This window comes from Prinia subflava, chromosome 1 (genome assembly GCF_021018805.1).
Source record: "Prinia subflava isolate CZ2003 ecotype Zambia chromosome 1, Cam_Psub_1.2, whole genome shotgun sequence".
Lineage (NCBI taxonomy): Eukaryota > Metazoa > Chordata > Aves > Passeriformes > Cisticolidae > Prinia > Prinia subflava.
Genome location: NC_086247.1, coordinates 115,537,415 through 115,558,822, shown reverse-complemented (window position 1 = coordinate 115,558,822; position 21,408 = coordinate 115,537,415). Strand labels below are relative to the sequence as shown.

The 21,408-nt window shown below is 37.8% G+C and overlaps 1 protein-coding gene across 10 annotated transcripts in view; it reads right to left on the bottom strand.

Moving 5' to 3' along the window:
- Positions 1-21,408, bottom strand: part of THRB (thyroid hormone receptor beta) — a 170,356-nt gene that overhangs the window by 15,161 nt on the left and 133,787 nt on the right. For 9 of the 10 annotated variants that reach the window (XM_063408881.1, XM_063408888.1, XM_063408872.1 and 6 more), the window contains 2 exons: positions 4,926-5,026; positions 1,302-1,449 (listed from right to left, as the gene is read on the bottom strand). In XM_063408881.1, coding sequence (XP_063264951.1) covers positions 1,302-1,449; positions 4,926-5,026 — 249 coding nt within the window. Of the gene's footprint in view, positions 1-1,301; positions 1,450-4,925; positions 5,027-14,931; positions 15,260-21,408 lie in introns of those variants that run through there. The other variant, XM_063408852.1, reaches the window with a different exon arrangement.

Sequence of the window (21,408 nt, the reverse complement as noted above, 5' to 3'; positions counted from 1 at the left end):
AACTAATCAGTAAGGGAGTACTATGGACAAGACCCACAGTTGAGACAGTTCTCTTACTTCTCCCTTCAAACTTCATTTTCTCAGAAGCCTGGATAGCAAAGAGTGACTTACCCTCCTAGTAATGCTTTGTATACTGCCATTGCCTCAAGGGGTTATTCCACCAATACGCAAAACTAATATGCAAAAGCTTTGTGAGGTGTCCAGGTGCTCCTATAACGGACTTGGAGTAATCCATATTGGGAAAGATGTACTTCTGTTTTCTTTAAAGTTGTATCAGCATGCTCACACTCACTGCTCTGAAGTGCAGAACATGTCCTTGGATGCCAGCAGAAAGTAACATGAATTGAAGGAAGTAGGAGCATTTATTATTTATGAGAAGGCTCATCTGCCTGAAGCATGACAGAATCAGATGAACATGCCTTTGGCTCTTTCCCCAACCCTCACAAGTGGTGTTCCTGTAGAGCCCCACTACTTCCAGTGACTCCAGATACACAGGCCCCAGGGCTGCTCTGCTCACCACTTCACTGGTACCCAGCCCCTGTCCTGAAGGTCTACCTGGCCACAATGAAATTGTCTCCTTTATTCTATTTCCCTATAGACAGAGGGCACTGTTATACATTACATTAATAATGAAAATACTAATTTAGACTATTTTTCTATTGCTTACTGGGTCTGTCTTCCTGTCAGTTCTTCTGCAAAGGATTATACTGGCAACAACCATGAAGGCACAAGGGGATTTATATGACTTGTGGGGGTTTTACGTGACTTCCTCCCATTTGTAGTAATTGAAGTTATTGGTGTAAATCCCTGTGCAATGGCAGGAAATAATACCCCTAAGGGTTAATCTTACAGACATATTTTCCAGTTCTTTAGAATGAGAGTTGAAATCTTTGCAGCAGATAACTTCTTCAGGGCTAAAAATAAAACAAACAACTGCAGGATGACTCATACAATGACATTCAATTTCACATCCTCCAGAATTTTCTAAACAAGATGTTTTTATCTCAAGCAAAGTGTCCATCCAGATGCATTTCTCCCTCCTCTCCTCTAAAGAGTGAACATTCCTACTGTTATTCAACTTGGTAAGGCCAGGAGAAGGTGCAGCGTGGTGAAGGATAAACAAAAATTACAGCCCTGTGAAAGTGGCTTAATGCAATGAGAGCAATTCCCAGGTACAAGTTATTAAAACCAGAAAAGGGATGGCAGTTCTACTTTACTTTAACAAGCTTCATCAATCAACATACTTTAAGCAAACACAGACACTGAAAAAAAAATAAAGAAAACCAGGAAAATATACTTACAATCTGTTGCCATGCCAACAAAGATACATTTTTTGAAGCGACATTCCTGGCACTGATTCCTTGTTACTTTGTCTATCACACATTTTCCTTCATATTTACAGGAATAGGTTGGATGGAGGTTCTTCTGAATGGTTCTTCTAAAAAAACCCTAGGAGTAAGAAATAAACATATTGGAAAGTATTAGCACTGAGCAATTTTTAAAAATTGGGAGCTGCTTGGTTTGTTAGGCATGTACCTAAGTATGCAAGGTAACACACTACATTCCCTGAAATTCTCAAAGATCTCAAACCAGTTTTATAGTTTATGGTATTTCTCTTGATTTTCCTTAACAATTAAAAACATATAGACATCTTAGATAAGTAAAGATGCAAGTAATGCTCTCTTGAGGCACAAATACTGGGCACATGTCTTGTTGTGGTCTTATGTTTTACTGTGTTAAATTTTTTTGTATATGAAGTATTTTATTTTGAGCCCCTTTTCAAATTCTGTAATCATTTTGAAGGATATTAAAAGGCATACAGATATTTTTAATTAAAAAGCAGCGTCCACAAATAGTAAGAATGGTGGTGTGTTTCTGCTATTAAAGGACTGAGGACAAACAGTTCCACTCCTTTCTTACCATACAAGCCAAAAAATCAACCAATGAAACAAACAAATCTGGGCAAGACAAAGATTTTGCAAATATAGTCTACACAATCTTTGAGTTTGGTTCTAAACTCAAAAGATCCCTAATTTATAAATTATTTGTATTTCTGAGAAGCAGATTTAATTTGTATTTACCACAGAATTTCAAAAGCCCCATCACCATCAAAGAGTCATGTAAAGACTTCACTTTAATTTCAAGTTTCACCACTATTTGAGACCATCTGTGCTCAGCAATGCAGCTTGGGATCACCTTGACACAGAGAACACACTGACATCCTGGTCCTGTTTGACTGAGGCTAAGAATGGCTTTGGTTTCAGTCAAAACAATGGGAAAATTCAAGTGAGATTTTACCTTATGAATAGTCTCTTCAGCTGAGATTTTGTCTAATGAATAGTCTCTTCACTTCAGCAGGCGAAAGGTCTGTTTTTAAATCACGTTAAATAACACCCAGTAAAATCTTACAGCAGTGCGTAATTTCTTTTAACACAGAATGTTAAATTAATATGTACAGGTAAGTCTGTATTTCAGTTTGTACTCCTAACTCCTGTGAAGACAATGAAGAGTCTTGTCCTCATTAGAATTTTATCTTACGGGGTTCAGCTTGAGCTAAGAGTACAACTCTTTCTTCTTTAATTACATTAAGACCTGAAATGTTCATAAAGCTTGTGTGTGAGCCTTTGCAAGACTGGGACCAGTTATGTTGAGACAAAATCCACGAAATCACAGGCAAGATATCCTTATGTGGGGTTTGGAATAAGTCTCAAACTCTCATCTACTGAACACCCGGTTTTGGTTCTGTTCTCAACCCTGTGATGAATTCCTAGTGACAGGATCTGCTCCTCCCCATCCTGAAGACCTAAGATGGCTGTGGACAACCACAGTCACAGGGTTATCGATAGTTATGACAAGAGATGGAAAAATCTCTAACGAATCTCAGGGAGTGAGCTTCTGTTTTCCAAATCTTGCACGTGATATAACACAGCTGTAGCTTTATGATCGCAAGGGTCGCCCATCACCTCTGTTGGGACAGCCCATTTCACCTTCTCAGTTCTTTGCCTTTCTCAGAAAAATTTTGCAAAAAACCTTCTTTGTTCATCTCTAGATACATGTTAAAGAAGCTGCTTTCTATATCTGTCCACACACTTTACCATAGAAGTGTTATTTGCATCAGTAAAAGAAAGTACATTGTATTGTAGGCAGTAACTCTTTCCTAAACTCCTTTACTACACACCTAAATAGCTGTAGATGCAATGGGTGAAGTCTGGAAAAACATTCCAGTGATGTCAGAACTCATCGTTCATTTATTTGTGTTTAAGTTCCTCACAATTTACTCTTCAGAAATCAGGTGTGAGGCTGCTTTGTTCATGAAAGCACTTGCCAAAGCAAATCTTTGGCTGTCAGCCCTGATTATGCTTGTTACAAAATAAAGTGACTTTGAGTGGAAGCAACTAGAAAAAGTAAATTAATTGAAAATTGATTTTATATATTGTGTATTGATAAAACATATAACTTTGTTGATATATCCTACAACCTGAAATGTGTATGCAGCTCCTCCAAGAAATTAATCACTTTTTGCAAATTGTTATCTCAGTTCCTTGTGCACATAAGCATTATTTTAAATTGTACATCAGACAGAAGAACTGTACATGAAGATAAAAGCAGATTTGCATGCTATGTCTCTAAAAAGAACTACTTGAGTTGAAATAACAAAAACCTTAGCAGGAAAGCTGGCAAGAGATACAGCTGTTGACCTGGGAGCTAAGTGTATTTCATAATGCCACAGTGCCGCTAACTTCCCTTTATATCTGAATTAAGTTGCATCCATACATGTTATATATTGTTATCATCTGGTATTCAGGATGCAAATGTGTAAGAATACCTTGTGCAGCTCCACAGCTCTTTTAAAAGATATTTTCCATACATTGTTTGCAAGTGTACATATAAAACCATTATGAATATTACCATGAATCTGATATAAAGGAGATATTTAGGTCTCTGTGCATTTCATAAATGTAACTTAGGGCAATGATGTACAACCAAAGGAACTACTTCAACATGAGAGTTACTGTGATGAGGAGCTCTAAAGCCAGTCCAAACCCAGAATCTCAGATCCAAATGTTCCACACTTTGTGGATGAACAGAATGAAACTTTTGTGGCTTAGTCTCATGACACTAGTCCAAAACATGTGTGGTCCCATTTGTTTAGAAAAACAACATATTTTTTTATTTTCTGCAGGAAAGAATAGCTTTCTTACAGAATCTCAGGCTATTCAGGCAAATTCATGGCAGTGAAATCATCTAAGATGTGCATGATTCTGTTATTCAGTTTTTTTACTTACTTGCCCAAAGCAATCTCTTTTTAAATTTAATTTTGTACGCAGTCTTGGAGATATATTTTAGGGCTGAAAGCACATTTCAATATACTTAAGTTAAAGAAGTCAAAATCTTTTTGAAACTATTTTATTTGGGTGCCAATGCTTCCCAAATTGATGGATGTTACTGTAGTATGAGCATGTGGAAAGGATTTTGATTTTTGCTTCTTCACAGGGATGGTGAGAGGCACTGGAACAATGTTAATTGCTACAGACTCCTCATGGCCATAAGCAGAACCTCAGCTATTGCATAAACAGCTTCCCTGTGCAAGCAGCGTAGCTGGGAACATGCTGATGTCCCCTGGCTGAGAACATGGCTAAAGAAACATTAAAAAATTGAAATTCAAATGCTAACTGTTAAACAGCAAAAACAACAATCTAAATTTCTTGTTTTCTTTTCAGAAGCAAACACGGCAAAAACCAACTACATTCCTCATGCATATGAACAGCACCAGCACGGCCAGATACGGCTTATCATCAGTACTGGATGTTCTTACTAGCTTCTAATCTGTCTTTATTTGATTTGACAACACAGTTCAGAAAGTCTGTATAATGGAGGAGCTGGAGAGCTATTTCTGATTCGCACTTTCCCACCGTGCCATTTACCTTGCAACCTTCGCAAGTGATGCAGCGATAATGATATCCAGTGGCTTTGTCCCCGCATACTACACATAGCTCATCCTTGTCTAAGTAGCTGGGTATATACCCTGCAAAGAAAAAGAGGATGGGGCATGTAAACTCCATACAAAATTATGTGATGCATTCGATGTAAGAAGATAGTATTAAATCCACTGCAGATCTTGTCTACCAGTGCTATACTTCTGAACTCACTGAATCTCCTGAATAAAAGTTTGTACTGTTACATACTTAACCAAACAGTCTATAAGATTTTCTATTCTTCAGACTGATTCAGTGTCTACAGTGTCAAGAGGGAAAAGCTGGAACGTGATTTCTCTCTCCCGAAAGAAAACGTCAGAAAATAGTCATTACTTCGAAAGATTTGATGTGAAATAGCAATGAAGGCATACAATATATTTCTGTTCTATAGACTAGAAAAAAACCTCAATATACTTGTACATGCAGATGAGACCCCAGGTTTCAGTGTGACTGGGGAACATGGTAGTAAGAAATATTCACTGACAGATGGTTTGTTTCAAAGCAGAGAGGTACTAGCAACATATAGCCCAAGCTGTATTGATCATGCCTGACCTGGACATGTTCCACAGGAATACTTAACATAGCCTGAATTTAAAGCAAAATACATGGACATCCATATATGTGTGTGTGTGTGTACATCTATGTGTTAGAATGAAATTTTCTCTTCTGAAGTGGTTTACCAAATCCAGCCAATAAAAATATTCTTGCTGTGAAAAAAATTGGCAATGTTTGGTCTTTTCCCACAATGACATTTGTTTTGAAAGCACAAACATATTTTCAATTTGAGCAAAAAACCAAAACAATTCTGAGGGCAACCAAAAAGTAATTGTAACCACAGACAACTTTTAAACAGGGCAAAATACAAACCTTTCAAAATCAATGTTTCCATGACTAACTAATGGAGTTACAGTTTGTAACTTTATATTCTGAAAAATCTCACTGTGAAGATGTAACATGGAGACCTGAGATTGCCTTTGAGGGGAGAGAGGAAAGTGCACCTATATGTATAACTGTGTAAGATTAGTGGAATGTAGTAAACGTTTCACAGAGTCCCACAATGGCTGAGTTGGAAGTCACTTCTGGAAGTCAACTGCTCCAACACCCCTGCTCAACAAAGGGCCACCTAGAGCCAGCTGTCCAGGCCCATGCCTAGACAGCTTTTGAGTATCCCCAGGGATAGAGACTCCACAACCTTGCTGGGCACTCCGTGCAAGTCCTCTGCTCTGTCACCTTCATAGTGAAAAGACTATTTTATTATTCTTAGAAGGAATTCCCTGTACTTCTATTTGTGCTCATTGCCTCTTGTACTGAAAGGAATCTGGCCCTGTCTTCTACAATATGGGGAACCGGCTATTCACACACACTGATAAGACCCCTTGAGCCTTCTCTGCTACAAGCTGAAGAATCCCAGCTTTCTCAGTTACTCCTCATAGAAGAAATGCTCCAATTCATCATCTCTGTGGCCCTTTGCTGTGCTTACTCCAGGATGTCTGTGTCTTTCTTTTATTGAGGAGCCCAGAACTAGACCCAACACTGCAAATCTGTTTCCCTAGAGCTGAACATAATGGAAGGATCACATCCCTCAAACCACTGATGATTTTCCGAAAGAAGACCAGATGCCATTTACCTCCCTTGCTTTAAGGACACACTGCTTGCCTATATGCAACTTGCTGCCCACCAGGAACCCCCAGGTAGTTCAGTGCAAAGCAGTTTCCTGCCAGTTGGGCCTGCACTGTTGTGTTTATTATTCCTCCCCTCACGCAGCATTTGGCCTTTCTTTTGATGAACTTCAAGAGATTCCTCTCATCCCATTTTTCTAGCCTGCCAAGGTTGCTCTGAATGGCAGCACACCCATCTGGTGTTCCAGCCGCTCTTCCCAGTTTTGTATCAACTGCCAGCTGTCTGAGTGGAATTTTGAGTGCAATGAAGGAGTGCCCTTTTGGATGCAGCTGCCTGTAACACTATCCCTTATCACTGGCTTGCTGAATCCATCTGTAGCACTACACATAAGGCCAGACACGAAGCTTGCTGTCTTTATGCAGCCCTCACAGCAATACGGGTTGGTACAGCTTGGGGACTTGGGACACCAGTCACTTGGAGGGCAACCAGCAGGAAGACTCAGGGCAGCAGAAGGCTGTTGCAGGATGCTGCAAGAGGGGTGGTCATCACCTTCCTGCAACTAACATGGCAGAGAGTCAGCTCAGTAACAGTTTAAATTCAAGTGCCTTCCTAAGGCTATGCTTCCACAGGTTCTCCAGAAAGGAGAGCCCAAAGTAGACAAAACACTTAAAGTTAACTGAGCTTAAAATGCTTAAACTTCATGGAGGCTAGTGAGCAAATCAGGATAAAGTAAAGAAGGCAAAAAAGTATTTGTATGGCCTAGTTTGAGTGTAATTATGAGAACCTCAAATTACAGAGGAACACAATATTCCTCTTCTCTAAAACGAGGAAGCAGTAGAGCTCGGAAGCCATTCCTGGATACAGGCATCTCAGGTCTGCCAATATTCCTACTGACATCTGAAAGGGGAGTGGGGGAATGAGCTGAGATCTTAATGTTGTATCAAGCCAGTCTACAAGACAGCAAAAAACCACATTTATATTCAGGCTACATTTCTCCATGATGAACAAATTATGCTTGGATAGACTGGTGGCCATGTGACATTGAGAGATGAGAGACAGCAGGGTTTCAACTCTAATTACATCACTGACTCCTAATAGACACTATGCCAGGGGGGATTAGCAGAGGCTATTATCTCCATTCTGCCCCCACTCTGCTCACACCTGCCTCTGCACATGCAACACATATACAACACAGAGCTGACAGAATGGGCAGAAGATGCAGCAAAGGGATGCAGAATTTCTCCCTAAATTTATCATGAAGATCAGTGGCTTCTTATTATCGCTGGTTACTGCTATTCATTAAATACAGTCTTTGCATAGCATAAATGACATCTTTGAAAATTTAGTATCCCTGGTTAGCGTCCTCAAGAATTGCTTCTGAATTAAATGCCTTGATATTTCATTAATTATACAAGCTGGTTAGTGCTGCTTATGTAATGGCAACTTGTTCTACTGGAGGATCAGGAGACCGCTTGTCTAAACCACGTCCTTAAATATATACAGCAGGTCATGCATGTGACCACTGCTGTCTATGTCCTTCCTGGAGTTTTGTGACTTTATCCAACATAAAAACCAGTTTCCAATCTGGCAAAACACACAATCTCCTAGGGGCCCTCCTAGTCAGAAATTGAAAATGGCATCCTTACATGCAACGACATTGCCAATTTTCTTGCATCAGAAGCATAAAGTGCCACCTACTTAAGCTACTTAAATATTATGATCAGTACTTCTGCAGACTGAGTCCACACCACAAGGGAAGTACATGCCTGAGAAGCAGAAAAAATGTACTGAGTCTGTTTATCTGCATGCCTTTCAAATGAAATTGTATTGAATTCATACAGAGGTCATACAGGATATTTGCAACCACTACAAATTACTTAGAATGTACATTAGTGTTTGTAAGATCTGAATGTAAATCCACCTACTCCTTTTGCCATGATTTCTGTCTGAATTATATCTTTTAAAAAGGACCTACTGAAGGTCCAGTCTTCCCCGTCTAGCTGTTTCTGATCCCATTAGCTGTTGGAAGAAGTGTTAAAAATGCAGAAAACTGTAATAGAAAAGAAAGACGTGTATTGCATAATTTTGTTGCCAAAGTTAGTCAGAGTTAGAAACAGCATTAGCAGGAAGAAATTTAACAGTTTTTCTAAAGATGGCACCAGAACGGAAGAAATGAATAGTGCAGTGGAGATTCTTGGGGAAGCCATGGATGGCAGCAGAGTTGTCTGTTGGATGTTTTGAGGAAGGGGAAGAGCAACAGACTTGTCTCATTCTTTGCACTACTATTAGTAACTTGTCTCTGATATCAACAAGTACTTTTGCTTCATGTGTGTGCAATAACACTGAAGCAAAGATAAAAATGACTATGCGGAAAAGCAGATGCTGTCTGGACAGAGTAATCCTGGTGCCCTCCTACTAAAGAAGAATGTCTGATAAATCTCATGGGAACATCGGGTAGGTTCCTATTTCAGGTGGTCATAATTTATCTTTTATTTCTTGGTCAAAAGCTTTTAAATAAATAGCTAAGAGGAACTGTACAAGAGCAACGCCAACCTACTGAATTGTACAAAAACAACCAACATTGTTCCTTGTTTCAAGTCTCTGTCTGCTGTATTCAGCATCCTCATGGACTGTCATTTGTTGCATTCCATATGATCCTCCAAGTTAATTATCTGTCAAGTATGACCTGACATTGTTTATCTCAATACCCACCGTGGAACTTTGTTTTGAGTGGAGAATAATAGTGAATTACCTTGATCTGCTATGTCTGGTGTTTCCCCTGCAGCCTAAAGTAACACCTATGGTTCCCAGACTCCCACCTGCCAGTCTGCCTAATCTTACTGTCTTGGCAAGGCTAAGCACACAGCAGGATCAGTTGCCCCACTCTAGAAGAAAATGTCATATAATCCATTATAGCAAATCTTGAGTGTGATTTAAATCACAACTGTAGCTTTGTAGAGGCACGGCAGGAAACAATTCCCTTCAACAGGAAGATGCACAACGCATCTGTCCCAAACAGCCATAAGGACAGAAGGAGATCTGCTAACCTATGCAATCATCTGAGATACTCCTCCATTAATACCGTATGCATGCACTCTTGAATTACCATTTGCAGGAATGACGCTTTAAAGCACCATATATGACCCTGCACAGTGTAGGGCTGGAGAGACACAAATGAGACACTCAGTGGCTATTCCTTTATTGCAATTATAACAAACTCTGCAAAATTATGGTGGTTCTTTTTCCTCTTATCTGGTATACATTAACAACAACAACAACAAGCCTGTTTTGAGAAAAGAACTGATTTCAGTTTTGTTAATGCATCATAGTGCATACTTTGTATCTCCAGGTCTGTACAGATAATGTGATATTCGCCTAGGGAATTAATCCACACCTTAAAAAAATTGTAGAACCAAACTGTATTTGACTACCAAACAGGGATATGAGTAACACAAGCAAACAAATTATGCCTGATTTCCAGATGTTCATTATTAGTTTGTTCCTAATCCACCACAGATTTATAGCTTGCAGGCAGAAAATGCCATTTTTTTCCTATTGCAAAAGAAAGACATTTCAAGACCATTATTCAGTATTTTAATTTTCACTGTAAACTGGCAGAGTCATGTATTAAATACATTCCCTGAAATCTTTCCTTTCCCCATCTGGTATGGTTTGCATGACTAGAGACCACTCACTAAAATGAGCAGTTGGGACTTACCAGTAAGCTGGTATTCACTTACTAGACACTGCAGTATGAAAAAGATGAAATTAATTACTACCTTGAGAATATTCAACTGTATTAAAACTGAAATGTAAATTTGTACTGCTCTTCTACTGCTTTCATAGTCACCTTGAACTCTTTACAAATTACAAAAAAATACAAGGACCAGCCATACATCATCCTTGACATACTTGTGCAGAAAAAGCTTAAATGGAGTGCTTGTTGGTGAAAGCATAGAGCCAACAGAGAAAAAGCATGCTCAGTTCTTATTTGTGCTATTATCAACATTGCTCTGAAAGGCTGGGCAGATATACTGATCCTTCATTCCCACCTTCTTTAAATTACTCCCACTGAGAAAAATGGCTTATTTCTCCTTTGAGTTTGGAACACCAAGAATTTGCTGAACAGATTCACACATTTATTGTTAGCTAACTGGTTTGCATGCTCTCAATTTCAATCTTGTTGACATTCTTTGATTTATGAGATTACTAAAATTCGGCAAAAGATTCTGTAAAGATCGAATCTGAAACTTCTGCGATCAGTACTGTACCTGCAGCCATTACCAACTACAGGTACAAACTACATAATTTTAAGGGTCAGATCATACAATTTCCCCACCCTTCAAATTATTTAAATGCTTTTAGAGACAGTATCTTAGTACTGCAAGAAAGTTATTTGTTTAGAAATCTAAGCCTCACTGAACAAAGCAAAGTGTAACTTCCTTCACTTTCTCATCCTTCATCTCGTTCTGGAAAGGTTACAGCAAATGAGATGTAAGCATATTATTTCCATTGACTTTTGTTATGAAATAAACATAACTCCAAATGCATAATGATTTATGCAATGAATTATGCAATTTTTCTTAGTGCTATTTCCTTAGATGGGTGGTCAAGAGCAAAATTAATATTTTTAAGCCTTGAATAATCATTAGCATACTGGGAGCTGCTCTGCTGCAAAGGCCAGGATGACAAACTCTCAGTGTTTTTGTAAATTGATTATATCCACACACACTCCCTGCATTGATGACACGATGCTTTGCATAAGCTTCATGTTACTTTTTCTCAGCTGTTTAAAAAATACCCTAATGTTCTCACACTGCTGAGAACTCAGTTTGGGCTAATTCAGTTGCATACTGTAGCACCACAGACTACGAATTCTCAGCTGCATGTTAATTGCCTGAGAAAATTTAAGAGAAATAATTATGGCAAATACAATTATAAAAATAACAACAATAATAACAACTTTCAAAGTCCTGTTCTCCTACCATACCAAGAGCCCTTCAAAACATGGCATTAAACTCACCGGTTTCTCACTGGCGTCTGGGAAGCAAGATGAGCTACAGGGATGAGAAGCAGGCTCTGCTACCGCCTAAACTCAAGAATTTCCCCCTGCAAACCCTCGGGTTGGGGGGCAGCCTCTGCTTACTGATCCCTGCCCCAGAGAATCTGAAGTTAAAGCCTAACCTCACAGACACCTGTGGACATCTTTCATTAACGTTATCCAAGAAATTACCATGCAAAGGAAAGGGAAAGTCAACTCTCATCCCAGTTTTAACTTTGCAGACCCTTCTCCCATGTTATCCAAATATCCAAAACATTGTGCAGACACCATGTGTGGGGAGACTAAAGTTTCTGGACTCCTGTACATATTTCTTTTGTACCTTCCTAACTGCATTATCTCCTCTCTGTCACTGGGTACTCCTCCTCACAGCATAGGTGGTGTGAGAGGATCCAGGGACATTTTTGCCTGTCTGCTCAGCCTCTGCATAGGGGCAGGGGTGCACAGGCTCCCCCTGAGCACCACCCGTCCAGCAAGCACTGCTGCGGCTCACTGCGGCTGGCAGCACTGTATGAGGGGAAAAATATTCCAGTTCAAGCTCTCAAAACTGAGAATAGCACCTCGTTCTCACAACGATGAGCCCTGTTCTGCTTATCAGATTTCACAGCACCACGCAGAAAACGAAGTGTATCTGGCTGCCTGTTTCCTAGGGCAGGATCAGGTCTGGAAAGGCTTCCTTAATAAAACAGTAAGCTCTTGCACAAACGTTGTGCTGTCACCTTTTAACAGCGTACAGCAGAGCACAACAGGTAATGGAGCAACAAGTAGATGCAAAGCTGAACTCACATCTCCACCTCTTGGTTTTCTGGACTGCAATTCTTTTCTTTAGAAGTAATTCTTTCATCAGATTTTCTGACAGATAGTCAGGAAATAATAGTTTTTTAATATATTGTAATAAAGGAAGCAGCTTTCTGATATTTAGAATAACAGGCTATGCTTTATAAATGCTTTTTTTTCCCCTTAGTGACACATTGCTGGGGTCTTTGGTTGTTGTTTTTCAAGTTATTTTTTGAATTCTTTCAAAGTGACATAAAAATAGAACATAATTAAATACCCTTTCACAAATTACAAGCTTTTCAACATATAAAATGTTGATTTTTTTTATTCCCAGAGGGAAAACAAGATTTTAACCATTTAGTAACTAGCAAAATTCTGACAGAAAATGAATATATGTGCTACTGTAAACTACAATCTGATTTGAACAGCATATTACTGAGATTATGACAAATTTCAGGGGACTAACAAAAATACCAACTGCAACAATCAAGACTCCTCACGAACACCTGTTTAGGGACTTAATTTTGTTTTAATGGGCTATTACCAAGGCTTCTCTAACAAACTCACTCACTCCCCCAATCAATTCTGGATCAATACAGACACACATGCCCTGTGAAAAGCCTTCTGTTCTTAGGACAGGATTAAAAGATTCGTTAGTTTTATGATAGCTTGCTTAAAAGATGGAAATTAAAAAAGAAAAAGAGAAGATGCACATGTTCCACGCAGTTTAGATCTCTTCTGCTTAACAAACTCAACATTTGCAAAGGTTTGACAGAAGGGAGGCTACTTTTTATTGATTATCACAGTAATAAGGCTCTCAAGAATCCCAAAACACATTGCTCAGTCTCTGTGAATGATCAATTAAAAGCCTGCTTGAGAGCTGGCTTCCACGGAAATTCACCGCCATTTCTTAGTGAAAAAGAGGTGGTAGAAAATAAGGGCATACAAGCCGTTTTTAAAAACAACTCTGTATTCTTTCAAACAAACAAGTTTAAAAACTTTACACAGAGCAGATGTCGGGTGTCTGAGTACTGAAATAACTCAATGCTCTGACCTAGGTGTACCAAATACTATTTATAACCTTTAACATTATGAAAAACATATTTCTTCAGTGACTTCGTAATAGCAAGTCTTTATTTTTTCTAAGTTAATCCTGAGATAAACTTTTTCTTCAACCAAAAATAAGACATGGGAAAAGTCTAGAAAGGCTACAAATTCATTAATTAAAGCCCAAAACCAGATAAATAGCCTTAAAAAGCATTTAAAATGTTGGACAACACAAAAACATACATTATCCACAACTACATTTAGCCTACAACTTGATCATGTTGTTAACAGCTTCCAAGAAGGATTTAAAAAATAATTTTCTTTATTATGAAATAGGATGCTGTTCAATGTATAAAATTATTTTTTTCTATCAATCATAGAGATTTATTTCCTCAAGGGTTAATGAATACTTTCTGCTCAAAGGAAAATATTTCAGTTTTCCATGTACCTAGTAAAAATAAAAAGTCTACTTTTTACTACAAAGATACTTCAAAAGTACTAAATGGTGCTTTCTTTATCTCACTAGTTACATCAGATTCGTCTGGATTTTGGAAAACTGCATACAGAAAATCGATCTGATCAGAAAAGGACATTATTTTGGTATAACATACAGTTCATTTTTCTTCTTTAACAATGTGATTTAAAAGAAACACAGAGAATGTATACTTTGTATGAGTCAGTCTGGTTACTGAGTTCAAAACAAACAACACTGAAAACATTTCCAAGTGTTTGTTAATGTTTTGGGCTCTTTTTAAATCTCCTTTTATTACTTGAAAGCAAAAAATAAATTCTAAAACCCGGCAATGATTTAACCCCTAGGGAGCCGACACTGCACTTGTCTTGCAAATATATTGATTAGATCAACCTTTTGGATGCAAATTCATCTTTCTTGCATAGATATATTCTTTAATTTTCAGTCTTTTTTGCTCTGCATAATCAGAAACTCGTGGTTTTCACTTAGAAGACAGTAACTCAAACACAATTATTTTGCCATACATATTTACAGTCCTATTTTGAAATTCTTTCGCCTGAGTTACTGAGCAAACAGAGTTCACATTTACTGAAAACACGGACTTACACAGTTTGTATGTAACCAGAAACATAGCCTTAAGATGCAGAATATATAATGACGACATTTCAGGAGAGAAACTTTCTTATAGAGCTCACTGGTGAATAGCAAAGGAACTTAATAGCCCAGGAAAGCAGAAAAAAACGCAATATACTTGCAAATGTCTCTTATAGATTAAGAAAAAGTGCTTGGAAATACTCATCGCTCACCGAAAACCTTACAATCACCTAGCAACCTATGTTACTGCTGCTTTCAATTTTGAACAGGCAGCCTTCACATTCAAAGATGCATCTGAGCCAACTGATGCGACTGTAAGTTTAAAGCACAACAAAAACAAAAACAGAGATTATTTTTTTGTTGTTATTTAAATAAAATGCCCCTACCTTTCTTCTGAGAGTACGATGGCGACTGCACTTGAGAAAAAGTAGGTTTTTCTTCTGTGAAAAATTCAGGTTGGTTGTACTGATTCAGGGCCATGTCCATGTCAGAGTACTCGCTTTTAAACACGTTTCCAGGGTAACTACAGGTATAAGGCTGATTCACCGCCCAGGCCTGTTCCATATATATGTTGTTACTGTGCAGGACCTGAGCATCACAACTGCTGTAACCCTGATTATCTTCGATATATGTGCAATAATCAGTGGACTGCATGTAGCAATTGCTACCAGCAGCTGGGTGCACTTCATATATTTCTTGCATACAGTAGTTCATTTTGTTAGCCTATCTCAGCTTCTACTTTACGTACAAACACACATGCATACACACGCAGGCATGCATACACATGGATCGGGAGAGGAGCGATGAATATACACCAACAAAGTCGACTGCAAAACAGCCCGTTTTACTTCGGAGCAGCACCTCATGTGCTAAAATCCTATTTATATTGGGACGCCTTGTGAACTCCCCTGCCAGTCAAACATATTGGGAAGCAGATTTATGACAGTCAAAGGTCTTAATCTGTGACTGTAAGTTAATTCCAAGGGAAGATGGCAGTCAGGTAGCAATGACCACCAGACAAAGAAGCGACATCCTGACAACCCTCCTGTTCCCCCGCTTGTCTGGAATAATCATTTTATAAACCATTTCCAGCCTTTTCCAATATGATTAGAAAACGATTACTAAGGCGAGGACACAGTTATGTCACTGTAGTTGTCAACTTAAGTGTGAAGAATTATAAAGACTGCTTAAGAACTCCCAGAGGGGATACGCTGAAAATCCTAAAATCAATAATCCTGTTTTTCAGCATTAAACCATAGAAAATCCAATAGTGCTGTGCTGATGACCCAAACAGTAGTCTAGTTTTACAAAATTTAGCAACTTAATCTGTCATCAGCTTTATTGATTTTGTTTTACAGAATTACATGCATGAATCTCCCCAGTCCTCCACACGTACACAATCCTCCCCACTGCCTGGTAATGAATTTACGGGAAAGCGGCTTTTCTAAACTTCAGTGATTTCAAGAAGTAATTTCTATTGAGTTCAACAGGTGGGAAACTTCAAAATAATATAATCAGCAAAAAGAACACTGCTTAAATATTATCAATAAGTTAACTGCTTTGCTATTCTGCTTTGTTATCTTTTCTGTTTCAGTAATGAAGCACTTTTAGAAGAGCTTTTTTTCTGGTAACAGAGCAAGGAAAGGAAGGAACATTTTTTGCTCATTTTGGCTCACCTATGAACTATGAACATGAGAATGCCATTACAACAAAAACTGTATGATATTTTAATTGCTTAATGCACCCCAAATTTCAGTATGGTTAATACATCTTTAATCAGCCATTTGTTTTTGATCTAAAAAAAAATTTATTTTTACCTTATATTAGATGCTATTTGGTGTTTTTACTAGGAAAAATGTGTTTTTTCTTTACAGCATAGCTAAGATATAGTAAAATTTGTGAAGTCAGTAACAAACTGGTACCCTTTCTAATATCTGTTCTTATCATTAGGGAGCTGAGTAATTACTGATTTGATAATGAGAGCTGTCTTATTTCACTCATTTTAAACGAAAATATTGCCAAAATTACCGTCTAACTTGGCCCTTCTTCTAGGATCTTAAGCATATATCTAACAATCTTGATGAACATACTCTTATATAGTCCTCAAATGTTCAGTGCAATAGGTAAGAACTGGGCATGACATATCCATATTATTCCCTATCTGATATTGCTAAATATTTCAGACTAATAAAAACGGCCAACAGAGAAATATTTTCCCTTCCAACATACAACCGTAACTAACTTATCTAAATAAGCAGCATTTCCAGTTAATGTCTAATTAACTACCAAATCCAGGACAAGTCTTTCTAATGATCAGAGAAGTTAAAATATTTGGAGTTCTTCTTCACCTTCTAACTATAAAAGAAGCATCTTTAACATGCATTTCTTATTAACTTGCTCAAAAAATAATAATACATTTGGTAAGTCAAACTGAACTCTGTTGAGATCAGTGCTACTGAAGTCAATGGATTTGCCTCCAAAATGAACCTGTTCTGCCAAAACTCTAGTAATTTAAACATTTTATTTCTTTAAGACTACAAACAGTTACTGGAATCCAACAAGTAAAACCCTAATGAATCATCATTCATTTACCATTGTCTAACTCAACAAATACCACTGTAAAATACAGTGTGAAAAAGCACACGATGATAGCTAACTTTCATTTTAGTTCAGGTCCATAGTCTAGATTTTACAGTGAGTTTGTCTGTGATAAAAAGCATGTCTTATGAAGGATCTGATTTTTCAATAACGGGTGTTCAGCACTTCATAAAAAACACTTGTCTTTCAAGAAATTCTGCAATAGTTGTTTATACCAAAATCCCCAAACCATTCCCACTAAGGTCATGGGTTGGTAATACTGCAGTGTATGTTACACATACAGCTTGCTGAGTTTACTCCTCCACACTCCAATAAAACACTCCCAAGTACACTACCTGGGTTGCTCATTTACCATGAAAGGATCCCCTTGTACCACCAACAGGAATTTATGTAGAGCTCCCACAGAGGTGAGGCTGTGTTTTACAGGTCAGCAGAGCACAATACCTAGATACTTTTACACCACCCAGAAAAGTTTTGGAGAGCTGGGCTTTAAATTCTTAGTGAGACTTTTTCCCATGTGTATTTGCTTTGCCACCAAAGTCATAATTTCAAAGTCATAATGAATCTTTTCTTCTCGTTTTTTCCCCCTCTGACTGGATTTAGGTTTGTTACTAAAAAACTAAACAGAAATGAAACAAGGTTTCAATTCTGTTTAGTTTTTTAGTAACAGACTTGTTCCAGCCAGGATGGCACCGGAGGAAATGGTATTTCAATATGGCACAGCCTGTGACTTACCTTCTGTTCCAAAATAAAACCCTCAAACATTTTTTATTTTCTATTGCTATATCAATAATGCTTAGAAATGTGTCACATGTACTATTTTTGTCAAGAGTTCCTTTAATACCGCAAGGAAATTAAATTACATGAAACTGTGAAGGATGAGGAAAAAATGAAAAAAATGAATGTAAGATTTTACCAACAACAAGAACAAAAAAATGAACACTGCCAGGGAATGTGGGTTCCTTACCTGTGATATGTTAATATTAAAGAGATTTAAAGCTTTGCAGATTGTTGTTCCCTTGGAAACAAATCAATTCAAAGAACACTGCAAAGATTTTAAAAATTGAAATATTCCTAAAATATTTTCATTTTAATCTTTTAGGGTCCAATCCTGTAGGTTCGTTTGATGTATGCCTTTGAATTAAATTGTCTGATACAAGACAGTCAGACAGTGTCTGTATCAAAAGTCTGAAAGTGGAGTAGAATAATATTAATAGTTTTTCCTTGTTTTGTATTCAGATTTGAATATTCATGTCTTTACATCATGTCATGTTGAGCTTTTGTTGCCTCCAGCAATGTAATATCGCACTTGGAATTTTATTAGTTCACACTTGTCTGATTATGTGAACACATGGAAGTTAATCACCATCAAAATAAGCCCTTCAATTCGAACAAATGGGCCAGCGATGAAACAGAAATTTTGATACTGTAGTGGCAGAGGTGTTAGCCCATTGTTCTAAAAAAGGTAGGAATTACTTGTTGAACATGTGCCTGGAATGCCCCGAAGGTTTTTATATACTCATCCTGGTGTAAATCAGAAGTAAGTCTAGCACAGTCAGTGATATTAACTTGGTAGGCAGAAATCAGGCTGAGAGTGCCTGAATGGGGGAGTCTGCAGAAGACTGCCTTACACTACACCATTCATATCTTCATTAGCTCCTGTTTTACAAATTATGACTAAGACTTTTAATTACAAACAATGAAATACCCCCATTAAGATGCACTTACTTCTCTTGTGACTTAGCTCGGTTACAAAATCCACCAAAATGAACCCACAGAAATGTTAAAGAAAGACAAAAAAAGCGGTGGATGGCTCCCTCGATGCTACAGCCCAACTAACAGAGGTCTCTGACACAGAAAAAAGAAGTATCATGGAGTGCAATTTAATCTTCTGTGGCACATTACCTGCAAGGGTCTTATTCTCCTATTTTTTTTTTCAAACTGTGCGCCCCTGGTCTAGAGTCCTGGGATTGCAGTGCTGCAGACAGTGCTGCCGTTCTAAAAGATTCGGCAGTATCAGTATGTGGGAGGTATTGCAGAGCATTCAAATCAGTCAGGGCAAAGCACCACTTCTGAAAGACCAAATGGAAAGATCTTATGTTGCTTGCTGTTCAGAGATTTCATGCATAAAGATGAACAAAAATCCAGGATTGAGTAAAAAAAATTTTGCACATTTAAGCATGTAGTTGCAAAGATTAACGTGCCATTCTGAACTTCTCACAGTTTTGTAAGCCTGTATTATTAGTTCCTAGTTTTGTAAAACAAATTTTTACACATTACAAAATAGCTATTTCCTATTTACAGATTTTATTGTTGCCTGAATTGTCTCACCCACCTCTGATGGTTTTGGGGGAAAAAAAAGAAATTAGATCACTGCTTTTTTTGAGCAAACACAAATCTGCACTTTCATATCATGGGCTACATCCCAAACTGATCTTCTCATATCATAAGGAAAATATACTGAAAACTGCAACAGCTTTTGAGCAAAACTACTAATGTGGCTTTGCAACACACATAAGTTGTCAAATACAACTATCTCAGTGCCCACACAATGAATTACCATCTCTCTTTAATGTATGTATTTGCACCACCTTATTCATCCACTTTACGCCCTATGACCAAAGACTCAAAATGGTCCCTCAGAAGTATGGCTATGCAAACTTGCTGTTAGAGATTAAGCTAAGAAAACCTCAAACATCAGAATCCAAAATAACAACAAGCATTTACAAGAACAGAAAACTAACTCTTCATGGCGTTTACCTTACTTTGAAAACTCTACTTTTGACTAAGTCACAAGGTAGGTAAGTAGGATTATGAAATTCTAGTGCTGAAAAGTCACAACAGCATTTGACAGTTTCTGGAGTATGTCCCAGTGGAAGATTAAACATTAAAAAACACATCATTTTGTCTATGCTACTTCTATAATAGCAGTTGAGGAAAAAAAGCGAAATCTTTCTGACATAAAAGGATTTTCTTGGGTTTGCAACAGATGCAGGAAGATTCAAACTAGCTGCCCTGTGGTACAAACCAGAGGAAAGTCTTAGACAACAGCACACCTCTTTTCTCCATGTGTATCAAGTTAGTTATTTCTCCAAAACTGTTCTTCTCACAAAACCCACTGTACCTTGGTTATGACATGACACTAACTTCGTCTGTGACTCATAAAATGCCAGTGTGATGTGCCTTTTACTGAAATACTTCAGACTCATTAGTCTGCTTTAATAACAAAGAATGTCATTGTTTATATTTAAACGTTCAGATTCACTACAATTCCAGTTATCCCTCAAAATATTTTTGACACCTTGAATAAATTTGGTAAAAAGAGAATGAAGCTTGCTCTTTTTCTGATCAGGACTCCTCCAGGATTTGTGCTTGCTTTTTCTTGCACTATTCCTAACATGGATAAGTAGCACAGAGTTTTGTCAGAACAAGAGTACTTGCTCCTTGAGACACTGGGCAACAAATAGGCAAAAAAATTTCTTGCATAGTTTTGACAACTTTTAAGATGGCCTCTGAACAAATATTCCTAAGAGTAATTATAGACCTGTGACCCAGACAACCCAGTTTGTTAAGCCTCCCCATATATCATAATTGGAAGACCCTGTTAGCAGACATCAGTTAATTACAGAGCTTATCTACTGAGAAAGTAATGGCCAATACTTAAAACATGTAACTTTTTTGAGCCATTCCCTGCCTCAACTTCACATGAAAACATCAAGGTAAGAAGTTTCATTTGTTCAGAAATAAAACCAAGCAGAAAACAGGCTAATTTAGCTTGACATAACATAATTAACAGGCTCCTTGATGGGACTGTCTGGGTTTGGTAGCCTCCTGACAGCCCTTAGTAAGACGTTAAAGCGATCAACACCTGACATCTGTTAGCAAAGAGGCATTCTGAGGTAAAGCACAACTAAATCTAAAGAAATCAGGTACTTAGACCAGTTTAACTTTTTCATGAGGTGATATCCTGCCTGACACTGTAATCTTTCTTCCTGGAGTGACGCAAGACTTAAGTAAAAGAAAACAACTTGTAATCCCTCCCTTCCCAATACACAGTAATTATTTTTTAGGCAAAGAGCAATGAAGAACTATTTATCCAAGTTTAAAGAGGAATAAGAATAACTTAAGCACTACATTTGTGCTAATACCTTAGCAGCTGTGATTTCTAAAAGGAATTCCTTCAATGCTGTGCTGATGTGAACAAAACAACCTACCTCAAAGAAAATGGTTTATTCTCCTGACTAGTGAGGCAGAGAATTATTTCT